This window comes from Mandrillus leucophaeus, unplaced genomic scaffold (assembly GCF_000951045.1).
Source record: "Mandrillus leucophaeus isolate KB7577 unplaced genomic scaffold, Mleu.le_1.0 Scaffold52, whole genome shotgun sequence".
NCBI classification, from domain to species: domain Eukaryota; kingdom Metazoa; phylum Chordata; class Mammalia; order Primates; family Cercopithecidae; genus Mandrillus; species Mandrillus leucophaeus.
The window spans coordinates 905,180-925,331 of NW_012105586.1; the positions used below are offsets into that span (position 1 = coordinate 905,180).

Consider the following 20,152-nt stretch of genomic DNA (forward strand, 5'->3'; position numbering starts at 1 on the left):
AGCGAGACTGTCTAAAAAATAAAAATAATAATTTTTAAAAAGCCATGAAAAGGAATTTCTATAACTTTCTACATCAATGCACATTTGAAAAGAGAGTGAGCAGTGTCAAGTATGCAAAGTTGGGGACAAAGACATGGCTGTGACATTTGCTCTCTCCAAACAGGCACAAGAGTCTTTTTCATTTGAAGGGTTTCACTGCTAATCTCTAAAGGAGAAAAAGCAAAATATACCAGAATAAACTGAGATAAGTTGCAATATCTTCAGAGTATTAAACACAACAACTTACTGTGAATGCCCATTTGGGCTCCTGCAGGGAATGGAGGAAAAAGCAGAAGAAAGTTCCAGATGCTTTAAACCCCAGGGTGGTGAAGCTGAGACCCCAGCAAGGTGAGGTTACCAAAAGGGGCCAATTTGCATTTGTACTCCAGGCCTCAGCTCTACCCAGAGTACACTTTGGCCTCCTAGAAGCCAGTCCCCACTATCCTAACCTAGTAGGATTTCCCCTATGGCTCAGTTACAACACTCTCCACAACTTGCAACAGTGTGCCCTGTGTATTGTGAAAGCCCTTCCTGGTTGGCTTGTTAATCACCTCTCCAGAGAGGCAAATTTAGGGGTGTAGACAGGCAGGCTCTGCTTCACTCACCTCGATAAAACCTGGCACAGAGTACCCAGCTCAGAGCAGTGGTCACTGCAAACAAGCAAACAAATGCCTGGCAATCAACTGCCCAGAGGTCTGGGCACAGAGAGATGGCTGTAAGAGCAGTATGGCCCCAGCTGGCCATGGAGTCCATGGAAGTGGATGAGAGGCCCCCATGGAAAGCAGAGAAGGAGAGACTAGCCAAAAACAAAGCCCTCAGAATGCCCTTATCAAAGAATGAAACGGAAGAAAAAGCGCAGCAAATGAGTCCCAGTCCTAGAAGTCATCGCAGAGCCAAAGAGGCACCAAGCGCATAGCATCACCAAAGCCGGGGAAGACTCCGGGACGTGAGGTGGTCAACAGAGCCAAACCCTGCTGCTGATCCTTCAAAATCTGTCACGTCCGATCCCTTTCTCCAGTTCCCATTGCCACTGACATCTTCCAACCTGAAGCTATTCCGGAATCTCCAATCGTCCTGCACATATTGGCAGCAAGTGTCCGTGTGCTGGAGCAGTGCTACCTGGGGAACGCAGCAACCAAGAGAAGGGCAGGTCCTGCCCACCTGCACCCCAAGCTAATGTGGCAGACTAGGGGTGCTCAATGTCTCAGTGACCTAAAGAGTGATGTAAGAGAGATGAGGAGGGGACAGTGCAATGCTTTAGTTAGGATGGCAGGGGGAGGTCTCTCAGAGATGTCACACAGGGACTTGGACTTGAGAGATGAAAATGAGTCATGTATTAAGAACTGAGGAGTTGAGGAGAGAAGGGCCTTGGGCTGTTCAGGAACAAAAAGAGGCCGCTGCGGCTGCACCAGAGTAGAGCCAGGAAAAAAGCAGAGGCGGCCGCCACTGGAACCTGCAAAACCAAGGCAGGAAACAGAGCTGGACTGCATTCAGAAAGCAGTGGGATGACACAAGAGGGTTTGGGCAGGAGAGTGACGAGATGGGGTGAGGCTTTCTGGCTTCTAGTCTACTCTATATTCAACTTCTCTGAACCTTTTGTCTTCTTGAATAAGCAATCTACAAAGCATCTGATTCAAACCGCTTTTTAAACTTTCTAAATAAAATCTAGTAGTTCATCTGCTGGCTTTAGAGACTGTCAATGTTCAAGAGAAACAAAGAAAATAAGACACCTGAGGGCTCATCCCCTCCTCTTGTCCAGACGATTCTAATACAGAATAGGAATAGGTGAGAGTGGGGACAGGGAGTCGGTAAGCAGGAGAAGGAGCTTTCTACTGCCTCCCATTGAGGCTGTTACTGATGAGACTGAGTTTCAGCTTCTCAAACTATCTTCATCCAAAGCAGCAAACTGTGGGCTACAGCCTTTCATCTCAGATGCAGTTTGTTTGGTCTATCCATGGATTTAAAAAAAAAAAAAAAAATCTATTGGAAGAAATCACAGAAAAATCCCCATTTTACTCTTAGAGGTCATCCCTGGCCCCTACAGGCATCTGGGTTTCTGGCACACCCTCTGGCCCCTCCTACCTTCACCATACTAGGTCCCCTTCCTACTCTGGGCCTTTCTCAATTTAGGCTTTCACCTGGCCCTCAATTCTTCTGATGATCAATATCCTCCACACCCTTCCAGGTCAAGTGCACACATCTAGATGTGTATACTTTCTCAATTTAGGCTTTCACCTGGCCCTCAATTCTTCTGATGATCAATATCCTCCACACCCTTCCAGGTCAAGTGCAAATCCCAGCTCCTCCACGAAAGCGTTCCCAACAACTCACGACGACTGCTGGCTTTTCTGATTTCCCAGACGGTGAGCTGCACGTTCTGTAAGGCCTACGGAGAATGGTCCCGCAGGAAGGAAAACTGCTGGTGAGGAAATCAATCAGGAGCTTTCGTAATAGCCCAGACAAGGGATGGCTGGGTCTGAATTCAAGCAGTAATAGTAATCAAACTATTTTACAGGACAGAATCAGCACGTGGTTACCGGCTGAAAATAACAGTAATAAATAACAACTTACGGTGTTTCCTATATGTCAGACACTAGCCTAAGGGCTTTATGTCCAGTAACTCATTTACTATTGACTGCAACCACATGGCACATGGGGTGGGCACCATTACTGTCCCCATTGAACAGATAAGAAAGCGAACACAAATAAGCCGAGGACTTGCCCAAGGTCACACAGCTGGAATGGCATTGCCAGAACTGACCAAGGAGAGTGAGTTAGAGGGTATCAAAGGAGAGGCAGAGAAAACCAGTCCCACAGCTTCCTTCTCTGCCAAAGTGTTACCATCCTAATGTAAAAGAAAAGGCTTCTTGCCACAAGCTTGTTCCAGTGACTTAAGGAAACGCTATTCAGGTTGTTAATTTTTTTCTGAATTTCAGAAATAATATTTTCATTCAGAAAGACAAGGTCCCAGATTTTCTAAAAATTGCTAATTTACCTAGTAGAATACACGATTCAAAATGAGATTTCAAGTGCCACCATTATTCATTCAGCATGCTAATTTCCGAAACTACACATTTATTAATTGAGGTTTAAGTCAAAACATAGGAACCACCTTACTTAGAAGTCTTTTTTAAAAGTGAAAAGTCAGATTCATATTTATAATTATCTACAAAAAATATACTTCTATATTAATAATGATAAAACAGTGAAAGTGGTTTCAACTTTTTATATCCTATGTATTTTTAGAATTAGAAAAAAGGGGGAGATATAACTAAGATGAAAAGATAGAAAGCTATCCCAGGGTTTCGCTCTTTGGAATTAAGATTATGATAGACCTATCTAGATGGTCAGATGGTCTCCCATAAAACAGCTCCTGTAAAGAAATGAACTACTGGCCGGGCGCGGTGGCTCAAACCTGTAATCCCAGCACTTTGGGAGGCCGAGACGGGCGGATCACGAGGTCAGGAGATCGAGACCATCCTGGCTAACACGGTGAAACCCCCTCTACTAAAAATACAAAAAAATAAGCCGGGCGAGGTGGTGGCCCCTGTAGTCCCAGCTGCTCGGGAGGCTGAGGCAGGAGAATTGCGCGAACCCGGGAGGCGGAGCTTGCAGTGAGCGGAGATCTGGCCACTGCACTGCAGCCTGGGCGACAGAGCGAGACTCCGTCTCAAAAAAAAAAAAAAAAAAGAAATGAACTACTGATACATGCAACAATATGGCTGAATCTCAGAAACAGTTTGCAGACCAAAACAAGACAAACGCCAAAGGGCAAGGGCTGTATGATTCCACTCCCATGAAACCCCAGAAGAGGAAAAACCAGTGTGTAGGAACAGAAAGTCGATCAGTAGTGACCTTGGGCAGGGAAAGACTAACTTCAGAGCAGCAGAAAAGAACTTTTTGGGGTGACGGACATGTCCTATGACTCGACAGCGGTTAAGAGTTACACGGGTGTGAAACCTGTACTATACAGTTAAAGCAGTTACCTTTTACTGTATGCAGATTGTACCTCAGAGTTGATTTTTAAAGTCAAATAACTAAACAGGTCAATAAATCCTAAATTCTCATCTTTAAATCATGTTAAAATGAAACTTTAATGCACCAAGAAAATATTTTCAATTGTGTTCACTTTCTTATCTGTCAAATAGGGACAGTAATGGTGCCCACCACATGCAGTTGCAGTCAATAGGAGATGACTTACTGAACTTCTGTAAAGCATTTCGGCTAGTGCCTGACATATAGGAAACACTGTAAGTTAATATTTTTTATTATTATTATTTTCAACCAAGTCCTGGTTCTGCCCTGTAGAATAGTTTCATTATTTGTATTTATAAGAATTTTTTAACTCAACTCTAACAGTCCTCTACTCAAAACCCCCCAAAGTTTCCCCACCTCACTGGCAAAGTCTACTCTGGTCCTTCTGGCGACCCGAGAGCTGAGCCCACACTTCTTTGATCATTTACTCCACCCTCCTCAGGTCTGCTCCAGGTACATGAACCACAGAACCAACCTCCTCCACTCTCCCTGCCCAGCCCTTCTCTCCATACTCTTTAGACAAATGTGGACTGTAATCAGCAAGGTAACTCTGCTCTAGGGCGTAACACTGGCATTGGCTGCTGTTACATAAAGCTGCATGCACCATCTCACATGGTCAACACGTACTAATGTTTTTATTTTTAAAAATATATAAGAATAAGCAAATTTTATTGGTGTTTCATTTAAATTTATATAAGTAACTCCTTTTATATGCTTTGCCCAGAGAATAATCAGCAATTATGCTATCAGTTTAATCCATTTAAAGCACCTAGTTTCTTAAATATTGACTTGATCAAAACTAACTGGAAAGTGACAGCAATACGTGATGGAATACATTAGACCCAATTTTCCTTAATATTAAGGACAATTCATAATATATTCATACTAAAATATGTATTATTGCTACAATAGACTAATCATCATCATCAAAGTAATTGTTACAAGCAAAAAACAGCTTAGAATCACACAGTATTAAAATTTCTAAAATTCTATGAACAACCCATTTTTGTATATAGATTTGCAAATAAGAATCTAAGCTACTATGCTGGAACAAACGATGCGAAAAAAAAATCAAACAAGCTTCAGTTTACTGAAACGGCATTAAATTATATTTGGTTAAGAAATGAGCAGGACTGATATAACAATAAACAGATGAAAACACAAACCAAGAAACACTTATACACCACTTTTGAAAAAGAACAGGAGTCAAATTAGCTCTGAAATACAAAAAAGTACCCTCTTTCAAAAAGCTGTCAGGTCCACTAAGTTGTCCAACTGAAGAAACTGTCCTAAAGCCTGGTGCTAATCTCAGTAGTGAACACACATTATCACCACACTCCTGCTCCCTTACAATCCGGTTTCCCTAGCATAGTGGGGAGGATATCCTAAAAATGGAAATCAGCTTGTGTCACTGTCCAGTAGCCCTACAGGCCCTATAAACCTTAGCTCTCACACCAATGTCCTCTTATCCCAGAGCCCCTGATGGGGCCAAGCTCCAGACCATGGCTTGCTCTCTGTTCTGTGAACTACCACGCTCATTTCCACTCCAGGGCCTTTGTACTACTATGGGTTCACTCTGCCTGGAATTTTCTTTTTCCAGATCTTCATATGTCTATGTGGCTCCCGGTTATTACCTAAGTTTCAGTTCTACTAGCAATCACCTCCACAGAATAGTCTTCTCTGACCATGTAATCCAAAGACCACCTTTCACCTCCAGCCATCATCCTTTGTAACAAGATCTTGTTTAATTGTCTTCACAGCACTGTTCACTATCTGAAATTACCTTGCTTGTCTTCCTGCTTTTTTAACCGTCTCCCTCTTGGAGTATGTTACTGGCAGAGCCCTTGCCCACCTAGTTCACTGCAGAACCCATAACATACTGGGGTACAGTCTGTGCCTGATGAAAGAGGGAAGGAATGAATGAATGTTAGGGACAACTGAGATAATGGACCCATTCCCGAGATAAAGCCATTCCTAGATAAGTCTAGGAAAATAAGAAGGAAAACAGTGGAACATCTCAAAAGTTAAGTATCAGGATGGGTGTGCAATTGAAGCAAGTAGGATACCGATGATCTGAGAATGCTGCCTCAATAGTTAGTGCTGAAAATACTGGCAGGCTGTGGACTCTATTGCTTCTTCTAAAGGAATCAATAACAAACAATATGATATGCCCATGACGAGGATCCCGCAGTCCCTGAAACTCAACTGTCAGGCATATATAAACAAATTATTCTATGCTATTGTCTTCAAGACCATACACATCATAAGAAACAGAACTGACAACTAAAATCCATCAAAGCAATGCTGATCCGTTCCCAGAGAATAACCTAACCCTAAAATAACCGTCAGGATTGTATGTATAAGTATTTATAAGTCAATCTTGTTCAAGTTCAAACTTTTTTATATTTGAATTTTGTTGTGTGGTTATTTCTCCGTTTTTCGAGCACTTACTGCTCATTTTCACTGTCTGAAAATGAGAGCAATAAATACGAGAAGGGAAAACTGTAAATTATCCTGAAATAAGTCTTAATCCTTAAAAATTACTGGGGTGATTGTTGAAAAACACTGATAGATTTCATGCCATAACAATAAGGTCTAAACAGCATATAACTAATATTCTTCTAATAATGAAAATACAACAAAAGATGCTAAAAATTTTTCTCATAAAAAGTGGGCAATTTTTATAATACAAGTAAAAGTTTCATTACTACCAGACCATTTAAATTACACCCAAATCAGAAATGTGTTAACCATTAGAAACATAAGAGGACACTTTTCCACTGATACTTGGCATTTAGGATCAAAGGCAGTCTTCTGCAGATCTGATATTAAAACTTGTCAAAAGCAAAATCAAATTGTAAAAGAGCCCAAAAAAAAAAAAAAAAAGAAGTAGTTATTGCTACCACTTTTTGACTGGCATGCAGACTTTTTTAAACACAAGTTTGATATAATTGAAATATAAAGCAAAAGTTTGAAGTGTCAAGTCTAATACACTAGAAATATTACAAGCCTAATACTGTACAAGAATTAAGGCATAATTAATCATAAGGTTAAAGGTGTAGACACAGCAAATAAATGATTCTGAATAGCAATGCAACAAGAACAGTATCAACATTTAGATTCCACTTTGGAAGAACTCACAACCATTCTAGCACTGGATCAAGACTCCTCCAACAAAACAGTTCCTAGACGATAGAAAACTGAGCTCCTTTGAGTGACCAGGTTCATATTAAGAATCAATCTTAAAATAGGAAAATAAATGAAATCTATGAAATATATATGAGCATAACTTTGATGGACGATGACTGTGAAATCCACTTTGTTCTCTTTTCCCTCCCCCACCTCACCATTTCAAAAATAATTTGCCTTCAAAAGCATGTCAATAAATCTGCAAGTTTTAAAATAATAGAAAGCATGTGCCCCATGTGTTGGCCAGATTCATTTTTTATGATATACGTCCTCTGCATTAAAATAAACATTTCTGATAAAGAAAGTAATGAAAAGAAATCAAAAGGATCCATTTCAAAAATTTCACATCTCTCAATGCAACACAGGACTGAATTTATTAAACTTGGCCCCGCTAATTAAATTGAACTTGTGATCTCTAGTTAGAATCACCTGTAAATGATAAAAAGGTGTCCAAAGTTTCAGTTGATGAGGGATACAAAATGTTCTCAAGTCTGAGAGTTTTAAGTTAAGGACTTAAAAAAAAATTACATACTTCATATTTTTGGTTTTGTCCTTCTTATTTTAAAAATAAGTGCTTATGAAGATTTTAAAAAGAGAACATTTCTGACACCCACGAATTTCTATAACTACAAGTGAGATGATATTGAAACCAGAAAATAAGAATCCTACTCTAGAATATATTATTAGATCCACATAACTGGTTCTACTTATCAGAACACCCTTGAGGCTATGAAAATATCCATAGCAGAATAATTTAATCACCAGGTAATCCCACATCTCCTGTAAAGAGAAACACATCTTACATTTCAATATCTGCCCTCTTGTTTTTATTCTGAGAACAGGTTTTTCAAGGACAAAATGCTTAAAGTTTCTTCTTTGAACATTTGCGGTCTCTATAAATAACTTTTAATCCTCTCTTTTCAACCAACAGATAATCACAAAATAAAAAATGCCAAAAATGAAAGCTTAATAAGCTTCAAAACAAACACACACAAAAAACTCACACTAGAGTGTGGAAAGGGAGAATTCAAAAAGAAAGTCTTAATGAAAATCCCTAAGAATGAGTCCTCTACTCAGGGAACCACAGAAACGCCATCCCACGCCCCAACAACGCACATTCCATCCACTGCATGAACAAATGCACAGTATGAACGCAATGAACTAATTAATGGTATTAAGAAACAAAAATGAGAATCCAGGAGAAATGAATGTGTGTGCTACTATCTTGTAAAAATCAAGAGCTGGTCTAACATCTAGGTCATGTATTTGTATAAATTCTGATTTTTAAACTCACCTGATTCATTTTCAATTCCTGTTGTGTTCTGTAAAGATACACACAACAAAGAAACTTCTTTGATTACATGAACCCTAAAAAGAAAAACAGACAATTGTAATATGTACCTGCCTACAAATTTACAGGGATTTAAAACCACATACAGAACTGTAGAGTTTGCTCAAAGGGCTATTTATAAAGCAACTCTATGCCAAATCAACTTCAATCTATGCTGAGAGCTTCCTTGTCAGATTTATTATCTCCAGTAAAATAGATTTCTTACTCCTCTTTACTAGGGCTTCACTGTACTCTACAACTGAAAGCAGACTCATTAGGATGACATCAAATCTTTACTTTGGAACTGCATCATTCCTAAGAAGAAATAAATTAGCTTTGTTAATAGAAATACAAAGCATTACTGAGTACCTTATTATGCAATATAAGTGTCCTTCTTTTTCTTTTACCAATACTGTGTTGAATGTAAACACCATTAGACCCCATTACATTATTCTGTTTTTCAAGTTCCTGAATTAGAAAGGTGAATTTACTAACATTGGCCACCGGGAGGTCTCTCTGAGGAAAAGAACAAAAAACTGGCAGTAAAATGCAAATGTTTTAATAAAAGATGTTTGGAAACAGCTACATTGTCCCTTTAAAAACCCGTGTTCAATGTATTCATAGTACAGTAAATTAAGAAGACAAAATTATTTCTTGTAAGTGCATATGACATGTTCGTTTCTAAATAATAATCTCTGAAAATGGTCCTTTCTGCAATGTATGCCTTAAGAGTCATGGATGTAATTCAAAATATATTAAATCACGACACTTTAAGTAGAACTTCCACTGTAAGGTTCTAAACATTTCCCACAAGTTTATATACATACACCATTAGGCATAATTCTCCTATTTCTTTATGTACTTGTTTATAACTTATCTTTCCTTCCTTGACTCACAAGCCTCTGCTTACATTGTAACATTATGTTCTAATTGTTAATAACCCAAAGAATACATTCTTCCTACTGCCTACCCACTGTTTTGATATTTTACCCTTGTTTTTTAATAAGGTAGTTGGATTTTTCTTTCCTTTTCTTGATCTATTTAACCACTCACCTGATCACCCTTGACCACCAAAAGCACTATATTTAAGTTAGGGCCTGGCCGTCTGAACTACTTTTATTCATCATTGGCATAAGGATGTATTCCATGAGATTGCATCTTGTTAGAGAGCGCACTGCTAGCCAAACCAATATAAACTCTTGGTAAGCAAGTACTCAGAAGAAGAAAAAAAAAAAAAAAAAAGCCAGAGAATTGAAAGTTAAACCATGAAGTCCATTCCTTTACATTTTAGTACTGAGCATCTTTCTCATCTGTATTTACATGTCCTGCCTTAGTAAACATCATATATTGAACATAATCAACCCTCTTCGCTAAGACTTAAGATTGTTATCAAGCTAAAAATGTGTATTTTGGTATTAAATAGTGATGAGGTTAGTCATCTCTCAGATGTGCACACCTGACCCTCGACCAGAAATGCCTACTGACTACTATCCAATTCCACGTGGTGGCCCTGCATGACACCTTATTCCCCCAGGTGAATAAGATGTTAGGGGTTTCACTTGTCCTCTTACAAAGCTTTTATGGGTAGATGTATTAACACTGGCTCAGGGGAGTTCTCTTTGAGGAACAGAACAAAATACCTCTGCGGTAAAATGCAAATGTTTTAATAAAAGATGTTTGGAAAGAGCTATAATGCTTTACCATTTCCCTTTGTTTGCCTTTTCCCTCTCACAAGAATCATCGGTATTATGATCACACTATCATTTACGAAGCTTCTTCCAAGGATCAGCAGGCACTGTGCTGCCTTCAGTGAACCAGCTCAGGTCCCCTTCACCAAAATAAGCACAGCACCAGCATCCTCAATTAACAAGAGAACAAGATAATTCGGTCAAGGTCTCATAATTTTGGTTTCTGCTAAAGCACCTAAACTACATTTCACCCATTTTTTACTCCTGCCTCCCAATGAGCACCCACTATGTGTCAAGCACTGCCCTTGAGCAGTGGAAAGGAGGAAGATCCCTGCCCTTTTGGGGAAGACAGCTACAGTAAATACATAAGTAAAATATGTGGCATGCCAGAAAATGAAAGTGCTTTAGAAAAAAATAAAGAGTTATGGAGAGGGAGATAGTTATCACAATCTGTCTCTACCTCTATGTGTGCAAATTCAACAATGTGGTCAGAGAAGGACTCAGAAGGGGCAGTCTACATAAAAGCCAGGAAAGGGACGAGCTTCGAATAGGAAAGTATGGGGAGAAATGTTATATGGAGGTGGAGGTGGAAGTGAAAGCGAGAAGCCTCACAAGGCTGCGAGCCTGGGGAAGCAGAGAGGGAGCCAGGATGCTGGTGTGGCTGGTACACAGTCGGTGAGGGGCACATGAAGAAGCAATGTGGGAGGCTGATGCCCAATCTAACCAAGAGACGATGGGGGCATGGCTCAGGCAGTAGAAGAGATGTGAGAAGTAACTGGATCCTGGATGGACGGACGGAGGGAGGGATGGATAGAATTTTTATTTTATTTTATTTATTTTTTTGAGATGGAGTCTCGTTCTGTCACCAGGCTAGAGTGCAGTGGTGTGATCTCGGTTCACTGCAAGCTCCGCCTCCCGGGTTCAAGCAATTCTCCTGCCTCAGCCTCCCAAGTAGCTAGTACTACAGGTGTGCGCCACCATGCCCAGTCAATATTTTTGTATTCTTAGTAGAGACAGAGTTTCACCATGTTGACCATGATGGTCTCGAGCACCCAAGATGTACTGCAGTTTTAGATCTTAGGCATGAAAGAAAGAAAGGAAGTCAGGGATGGCACTGAGGTTTTTGTCCTGAGGGCATGGGAGGATGGAGCTGCTGTTTTGAGACGCTGCCTTCTTCTTACCATCTGCTTTTCATGTTTTCCCTCTTTAATACTTCTTTTCTTTTCCTCACCTTTTGTCATTGCTAGCTCATAGGCACAATTCAGACAGCTGAGATATCCTAACATCTGATACTGAATAACTAAAATAGTACTTAAAACATTGTATTCTTTATTATCTCAATGAATCTCATGTTTTTCTTTTTTTCTGGAGACGGGGTAGTACTCTGTCACCCAGGTTGGAATGCAGTGACACAATCACAGCTCAGTGCAGCCTCGAACTCCTGGGCTCAAATGATCCTCCCACCTCAGCCTCCTAAGTAACTAAGACAACAGGCTTGCACCACCATGCCCGGCTAATTTTTTTTTTTTTTTTTTTGGCAAAGACGGAGTCTCACCTTGTTGCCCAGGCTATCATCTTTTTCTTTTCTTTTCTTTTCTTTTTTTTTTTTGTTGAAACAGAGTCTTGCTCTGTCACCCAGGCTGGAGTGCAGTGGCGCAATCTCAGCTCACTGCAAGCTCCGCCTCCCGGGTTCATGCCATTCTCCTGTCTCAGCCTCCTGAGTAGCTGGGACTACAGGTACCCGCCACTACGTCCGGCTAATTTCTTTTTGTATTTTTAGTAGAGACAGGGTTTCACCTTGTTAGCCAGGACGGTCTCGATCTCCTGACCTCGTGATCCGCCCGCCTAGGTTTCCCAAAGCGCTGGGATTACAGGCGTGAGCAGCCAGCCTGCCCAGGCTATCATCTTTTCTTAATTAAAAAAAGGTTAGAATATAATTCAGATTGTTACATAATTAATAATCTTTTCTTTCTACACTACCTGTTTCCTCTCTGTCCAAATGAGAATGCACTTATTATTTCTTTCAGAGAAAAGAAAAATCATAACATCTTTTTCTTAAAGATTCACTATATATCTGTGTGGGGAGAGCCTCCTCCCTATGACTTCCAATAGCTAATTGCTAAAAATCAGACCCTCATTTTTTCCTCTCTGCCTCTTGGACTCACAAAATTGTCAATCTATATACATAAAATACTGTACAACAACAAAAACACTGTAAATCTGACAGTGAATTCTCAAATGTTATTTTAAAAACTTAATTCTTTATTCAACTATATCAGAAACAAGGGGTATTAAAGGCAAAGAAGTAAGACCTGGGCAGAGTCTCTCAACAGAAGAACCCTGCATTTTGGACTGGCCAACTCCTTGAGCAAGACAGTCCCTTTCCTTATGGGCATTTAACATTGCTCTGAGCAATCAACACTAGCAGTGCCTCCAATAATTCTGACAATCGAAAATACCTACACACATTCTCAAATACCCTTCCAACTGAGAACTTCTGAATGTGGTAACCATGTGATGAGCTCCAACAGGATAATAATGTATTTTAAGGCAACTACAGCATCTAAAAATGTTTGGAATAACTTCCTTAAGATTTCTCCAGCACTGCTCAAAACCCCCATGGAAGTGCCATGGCAATCCTACATAACTTTCATATTCAGTGTTGACTTCAACAGTCCTGTCTTTACACGCCCATGTAACTAACACACGGTGTCTCCAGGCCAAGGTTTTATCAAATGTGAGAACCTGAATGATCAATCCAGCAGTGCAGAGGCAGAGAGAAATCTTTCTAAGTGTATCACTGAAACCTTAACAATTCTGCCAAACGCTCTTTTTTAAAGCGCTAAACAATTAAGTGCCTCTGCTTTGCTAACGGCAGATACTGAAAATCTTTAAATCCCTAGGACTTCTCCAACCTTGGCTTATGCCTTAGTTTCTTTTCTGGATTTCCACGTCTGATCAAACCTTCTTGAATATTTCTACAGCACCCCTTGAATAAGTCTAACATATCCCTTCTATCCCACCTTAATATTTATCAGTCCTATAAGAACATACACTCTTAGAAAATAAGAGTTTGATCTCTATTTTACATATCTAAGATTTTAATATGAGTAGATGCACTTAACTTTTCAAGATATCGCTTTCGAGTTCTAGACAAATCAGTCTTAGAAACATTTATTAATAGCATAAAGATGATTTGATGATTAATGATCAGTATCAATATAACAACAATAAAATAATTTGAGTCATTTTTAAGATACTAGTCCCATAAAGTGTCAACACAACGTCGACAACTGTTAAGCTGCTGTCTTCTGACACGGAAGTCCAGAGACCAGAAAATCTAGACACATGTGGGACAGCCCTTTCCCTGGGTCGGGACAGCCCTTTCCCTGGGTCATAACAGCCCTGCAGCCCCAGCACCCTCTATTACCAATCCTCTGAAATAAAGCAGGTTTATCTAAACAAAGACACAAACTAGCATTAATATAATACATGTTACACTTAAACTGTCTTCATATCTGCCCTTTACGGACTTCTAAAAATCTACAAATCTATATGAAAGGCAAAGTAGGAGCAACAGATTTTTTTTTAAATTAGTTTAAGTCTGTGGGGGAAGGGACAGAATTGGGAAAATACATATTTGATTTGTACATTCACCTTTAAATCACTGATACAATTTTTTACAATTTTCTTTAGGATCACTTTAGATCTCTGGCAGGGAGGGAAGAGTATCTGGAAAATAATTAACTTTGCAATAGTCACATAGAAGTCACTGATATTATTTTACAATTATTTTAAGTTACAAAAAATTCTACATTGTGACATCAAGAATCAGAAAAAAACTAACTTTTATGATTCAGGAAGTTTATGGATAAAGAGTAAAACAGAAATAAGTAAGAGAATATGTTTTTATCGAATTTAAAAGACCAGAATGAAAACATGGACTAGACACAAGAAAAAAAGTTGCCATTTTGGGAAAGGAGTCTTAGAAAGTTCATGGCCAACATAAAAAAAAAATTCTAAAGCTAATCACCACATAAAGAAGATCTCAAGGCAAATAAATACTGTAGCAAATACAGAGATGATTCAGCTTTTAGCAGACTAGATTTGTAGTGTCGTCTAACACTGACCTTAACTTACTCTGACCAAAAGATTCTTGCAATCCTGAAACTTCTAGAAGAATAATAAAAATGTCTGAAATACGCCTTCTCAAAAACAGTTTTTACTGATTTCAAAATGCTATTAAAGTATTCACTGTCATAGAAAACTACCACGTATAACTCCTAAATTACAATCTTTGAACTTTTCTTTCTTCAGAAAATCTCCACAACTAGAATCTGTAAACTTCAGATATCAATATGAAAACACGTAGCACCCACTTGTTAGATTAAACAAAAGCACAGATATTGAATCTGCCCAGGAATTTGGTAAAGGAAAATTCATCAGTTTTCCTTTTCTAAAACAATACAATTTCACAAGAGTAATCATCTAGCTTCATACTAAAAAATATAGCCCCAACCTTGGTATTAAAATGCAGACTATATTACCAAATTAAATAAAGTGAAAAGTCAAACCTGATACTTTAAGAATGAGGAGATTCCATGTGTGTGGAGAGAGAGAGACTGCGCAGACAGGAAAGGTGTGGCAAGCTGCTGAGCCAGAGGCAATGAATTCCTTCTGCTTGAAACCACTCATGCCTCTCACCCCGGGAAGGATTTCTCCCAAGACCAAAAGACAACGGTTAACACAGAGTATACCACATACAGCAATTTCCCTACCTACAAAGACATAAGAAGAGATACAAGAATAGAATGTTCACAAATAAACCAGTCATTTCTCCCATTTCACTGATCAGTTTCCTCAGTGAGGCCCAGAAAATGCAGACAACTATCGCAGGCCCCGATTCCCCGAATGCATAGAGCAGAGAAACCTAAATAGCCAAGCGGAGTGTAGCGGCTTTACTCCTGGTGGGACGATCTGATACTAATAACACAGATTCCATGGAACAGATCAGAAAAAAGCAAGGGTCTGCTGTTCTCAGTGGCTTTAGAGCCACAGAGCTCCAATGAGAAAATGAGGCTGATTCAAGCTTTTGTTTGAAATATCTAAGTTTATAGAGCTCTGAGGTCAACAGCCCTCCGGCTCCAATGGGCCCCAAGCAATTAAATAACACCATATCAAAATGTCAAATAAGGGACCTGCTGATATGCTAGGAAAGGACTATAAATCCACATTTAGATTGTGGCATTCCAGGGTTTTTTCCCTGTCAGAATAGCTCTTCCTTTACTTGGGGAAAAAAAAAAAAAAGATTAAAGGGGAAATTTTCAAAAGCTACTGCTCCAAGCATCCATTAATAATGAGCCAGCTCGGAAGCAAACGTATGGCAGTTGCTGATTATTTATTCTTTATTATTGATTGCTGTTATTGACAGCTATTAATATATGCTCTCCCTCATACTTTTGATTAAATTTATACACCTAAGTCATATTCCACTGAACATGTAATTTATTACATCACAAATCTCAAGCTTTGTTTAGGGTTCCTACAATAATTCCCTATAACCCCCTTATTAAAAATACCCAGTTTCTCTAAAGAAATTAAAACATATTATCTTAGCTCTCACTATAGGATATTCCTCCCCTCCAATGGTACAAAAAAAAAAAAAAAACCAAAGAATTATTGTCAATTTTCCTGCATGAAGTAACTCCATCCAATCAAAGCACTCTTGAATTAAAATGTTAATTTCCTTTCCTTATTTTCAAGACTAATTGCCAAGAAACACAAATGTAAAAATCTAGGGGCAGGTCAGAATACAAGTTTTCCGATCAGTCCTTGCTCTCTGATGAGAACTATGCTGCAGATTCAAGGCCATTATTACCTCCTGCAAAACAGTATTAAAGTAACAGAAGCTTCCATGAAAGATTCTTTTCTGACATTTTCCCTACATTAGATGTATAAAAACTTTAACTTATAAAAGGAAAATTAAATCAATTCTTTACTAACGTTCAAATGCCAAGCTTCTAACTCAGACAAAATTTCTAAAGCAAGATGCCATATGATAGCTCATTTCACAACTCCCAAAACAAAATGAATCCTCAGTTGACCCCTGTGAGTTACCGTTTTTCCACTGGAGTTGCCAATGCAGATGTTACTTTTCAAATTAAGAGATGTCTAGGAATCCTGCAAAATACTTGTGAATTTCCTGAAAAGCGAAAGAACGCTATAGCAGCACGGACAGGGTAGTGATCCTTGCACCCCGGTCTTCATTTCTCACATGAAGACTCTCTAAGCAATACAGACATCTTACAAGGAGCTGCTCGGAGCTCTCTTCATCTTCCATACAACCTGCACATAAATGATGGGGAGGCTTCCTGAATCCACAGGTGAATAACCTAAAGCAAAATCAGAAGTCATAACAGATACAATGACAACTTAAACTCTTTTGCTACAGTGTCAGGCACACTTATATTAATACAAGATTCTATAGGTCTTCTCCCAAGATTTTACTAAGTTGTTTTTTTTTTCTTTTTTTTTTTTGGTAGAAAGTGACTCTTTTATTTTAAATAATTTGAGCTTTGGGGTTTATTCTCCAAATATGTTACTACTTCTCTAGAGTATTTAAAAATAATGGCAATGCCTGTTGTTTGCAGAGCAAAGTGTGTGCACTGTTCTACAGTTTAAGAGGTCCTTAAAACTACACACATGAGCTTTTTTTGGGGGGAAAAAAAGTATATTTCCTCAAAATAAATCGTTAGTAGTTCTTGTTTCAAGGTGAAGATAAATAAATGCCTAACCATTTATGATAAAAAAAAAAAAAAGATGAAAGACCGTCTTTTTATGTTTGTCTGCTTTAGTCCGCAAAGCAGTGCAACTCAAGTGGGCATCAGTGCAGAGCAAGGACAGAAGAGATGGGCGGTTCTAGGGGGCTCTGAGTTCCACGCTAAATCGAAACTTGACCTTGTGGTAGAGTTCCCAGATACCGTGTGAGGGGTTACTATCCTATTCCACACCCTATTCCAAAAGGTCTGCGGAGAAAGATGGAAGAGGAATGACTGAGAAGCAGAGCCTACGATCACCTGTAAGAGGAGCCTGGTTTCATGGCAGCCCATCAGGAAGGCAGCTTTGGCACCTGGGATGGGCAAAGAGGAGTTCTGGACTAGAAGGCACCATCGACAAGACAAAATTGAATATTTCAGGAAGATAAAGTTGACAGAAAAGAAAGAGGAAGTAGCTGAGGAGAGGGCAGCCAGAAAGACTGGGGCCAGGCAAGTCGTTTCAGAATCCAAGAGAACAGGCAATTAGGGTTTGAACTGCAGTCAAGAGCTGAAACAAAAAATATGATTGACACTGCAGAGGGAAGGAATGGGCAGAGTGTTAGCTAACTGAACAGGAGGTAAAAAAGAAATGGCAAAGATGAATCCCAAAATTGGAATGTGAGTGACTGTAGGAATGGTGGTTTGAATATATTTTAAGGATAGAGCAGTCAGGAGTAGGAACATTATTTAAGTGAAAGGTGGTGAGCTCCATTTTTTTTTTTTTTTGAGACGGAGTCTCACTTTGTCTCCCAGGCTGGAGTGCAGTGGCACAATCTCGGCTCACTGCAACCTCCGCCTCCCAGGTTCAAGCAATTCTCCTGCCTCAGCCTCCTGAGTAGCTGGATTACAGGTGTCCACCACCACACCCAGCTGATTTTTGTGTTTTCAGTAGAGATGGGGTTTCACCATGTTGGCCAGGCTGGTCTTGAACTCCTGACCTTGTGATCCACCAGCCTCGGCCTCCCAAAGTGCTGGGATTACAGGCATGAGCCACCGCACCTGGCCAGTGAGCTCCATTTTACTGACTCTAAGGAGATGCCCAACCTTCCCAGGAAGTGTACATCAGTCTCAAGTGGAAGAACAGGTCGAAGCACAAACAGGCCATCAACATCGGGATGGAGATTCAGAAGTCCCAAGTGGGTGCCTCAGGAAAGGAAATTGCCAAGAGGAAAAATATCCACAGAGAAGGGCAGATGGTGAAGGATGTGGCTTTGTGAAAGGCACGGAAGGAGCTAGAGAAAATAGTGGCCCCTTCCACCAAGTTCTGTAAGAGTGGGAGGGAAGGTCAAAACGCCTAAGGACCCAATAGATAACTGGGAAGGTTTTTCTCTCAACAATAACTGCCATGTTATTTCACAACACTCATTGTATTAGGAGAAATATCTAAGAAAAAATGTTACTAATGTTCATGAAAAACCTGAAGTATCTCAAATTGCCTGCTTATTCTTTATTCATCTCAAAACATTCCAATGAAAAAGAAAGGTAATCATAGTCTTCACCTTACAAATAGGAAGAGATAACAGGGGACAAGTGACCCACCTACCCCCTCCACAGCCGAAAATCACTCGTACTCCATGCTTGATCTGTGATACTGTCATTCTGTACATTGAGGTAGGGCTCCATTAAAATACTCGAGAGTTGCATTCATATATTTATCTCCCCAAGCAGGTGAGCTGACCTGCCTTCTAACAAGTGGTAACAGAGCTTCACAATTAAGAATCTAAATTTATCCCAAGAGCCATCCTTTTGAAAACTCCTACTTTCAGATGTACTGTAAAACTAAGTCTTTCAGAATTATAGCAAAGTCCCTAAAAAATAAGTCTCACAGCATGAGGAACATTTAGAATGTCACTTTTACACTGATACTCCAGATTATATTTAATTTATATTCTCTTAACAAGGTCTTGGGCAATGTACAGGATTCATAGTGAAGTATACTAGGGTTTAGTGAATCTTACAATTCAAATTTTGATGGCATCATTTAAATTATTTGAAAGTGCCACAGAATTATCCCACTAGAGTTTAACATAGGTCTCAGAACTACACATAAGCACATATAAAATGTGTGGGTTTTACCAATTTCCAGACAGACTGCCCCCTATAATCAAACTAACAGTTGCACTTAGCTTTACATATTTCAGACAAGCTGTTCCAAGAAGTAATTCAGCTCTTTCAAAGCAAAACCCAGAGTATGATTTATTGCAAGAGCCACAAAATATTCTTTTCACCAAAATGGCTGGAAAATAATAACTATTCAGTAAAATCTCCTTTATTGCATGTTCCAAAGGACTAATAAATGAAAACACAGTATAGGCATGACATGAATCAAGACTCTAAGAATAAATACTACACAGTACTAAGAAAAATACTGTAAGTATATTTCATTCCAAATGAGCCAGATTTACTACATACAATAATTCTAATTCATGCCTCAGGAAGGTGGGGGTGGGGAATGAAAGGCATTCTCTTTAAGAAAGAATATTTAAATGACACATGCATTCATTCCAGTGAAATTATACAGATGTTCTGTAATTCAGAAAACCACCCCTACCAAATGTGGCTCCAAAAGCACATCTCTTTTCATATGTTTTATTTATCAATACATTCTGATTAAAGATGACGTATGCCACAATAAAACTTCAATCAATACTATCTATACTTAAAAGATTACAAATAAGGATTTGGCAACTTATACTTTTCCTCCTAGAGGAAAGCTGCATTAATGCTATATGTTTTCCACAAAGATCAATGAACTATCTTTAAATTATAAAATATTAAGTTAAAGTTAGGTAAGCACTTCAAAAGTAAGCCTTACTGCCTCAGGGCAAATTCACCATTTCTGTGCATAAACCTCAAATTGGTTGTTTTAAAAAAAACAGGTTTCGGGCCGGGTGCGGTGGCTCACGCCTGTAATCCCAGCACTTTGGGAGGCCAAGGCGGGCGGATCACAAGGTCAGGAGATCGAGACCACAGTGAAACCTCGTCTCTACTAAAAATACAAAAAAAAAAATGAGCCGGGCGCGGTGGCGGGCGCCTGTAGTCCCAGCTACTCGGGA

The 20,152-nt window shown here is 39.3% G+C and overlaps 1 protein-coding gene across 1 annotated transcript in view; it reads right to left on the bottom strand.

Moving 5' to 3' along the window:
- Window positions 1-8,631, bottom strand: part of LOC105551403 (PR domain zinc finger protein 2-like) — a 36,055-nt gene extending 27,424 nt beyond the window's left edge. The window contains exon 1 of the mRNA XM_011996628.1: window positions 8,558-8,631. Coding sequence (XP_011852018.1) covers window positions 8,558-8,566 — 9 coding nt within the window. The 5' untranslated portion in view covers window positions 8,567-8,631. The remainder of the gene's footprint in view (window positions 1-8,557) is intronic.
- Between the last annotated feature and the right edge of the window lie 11,521 nt (window positions 8,632-20,152).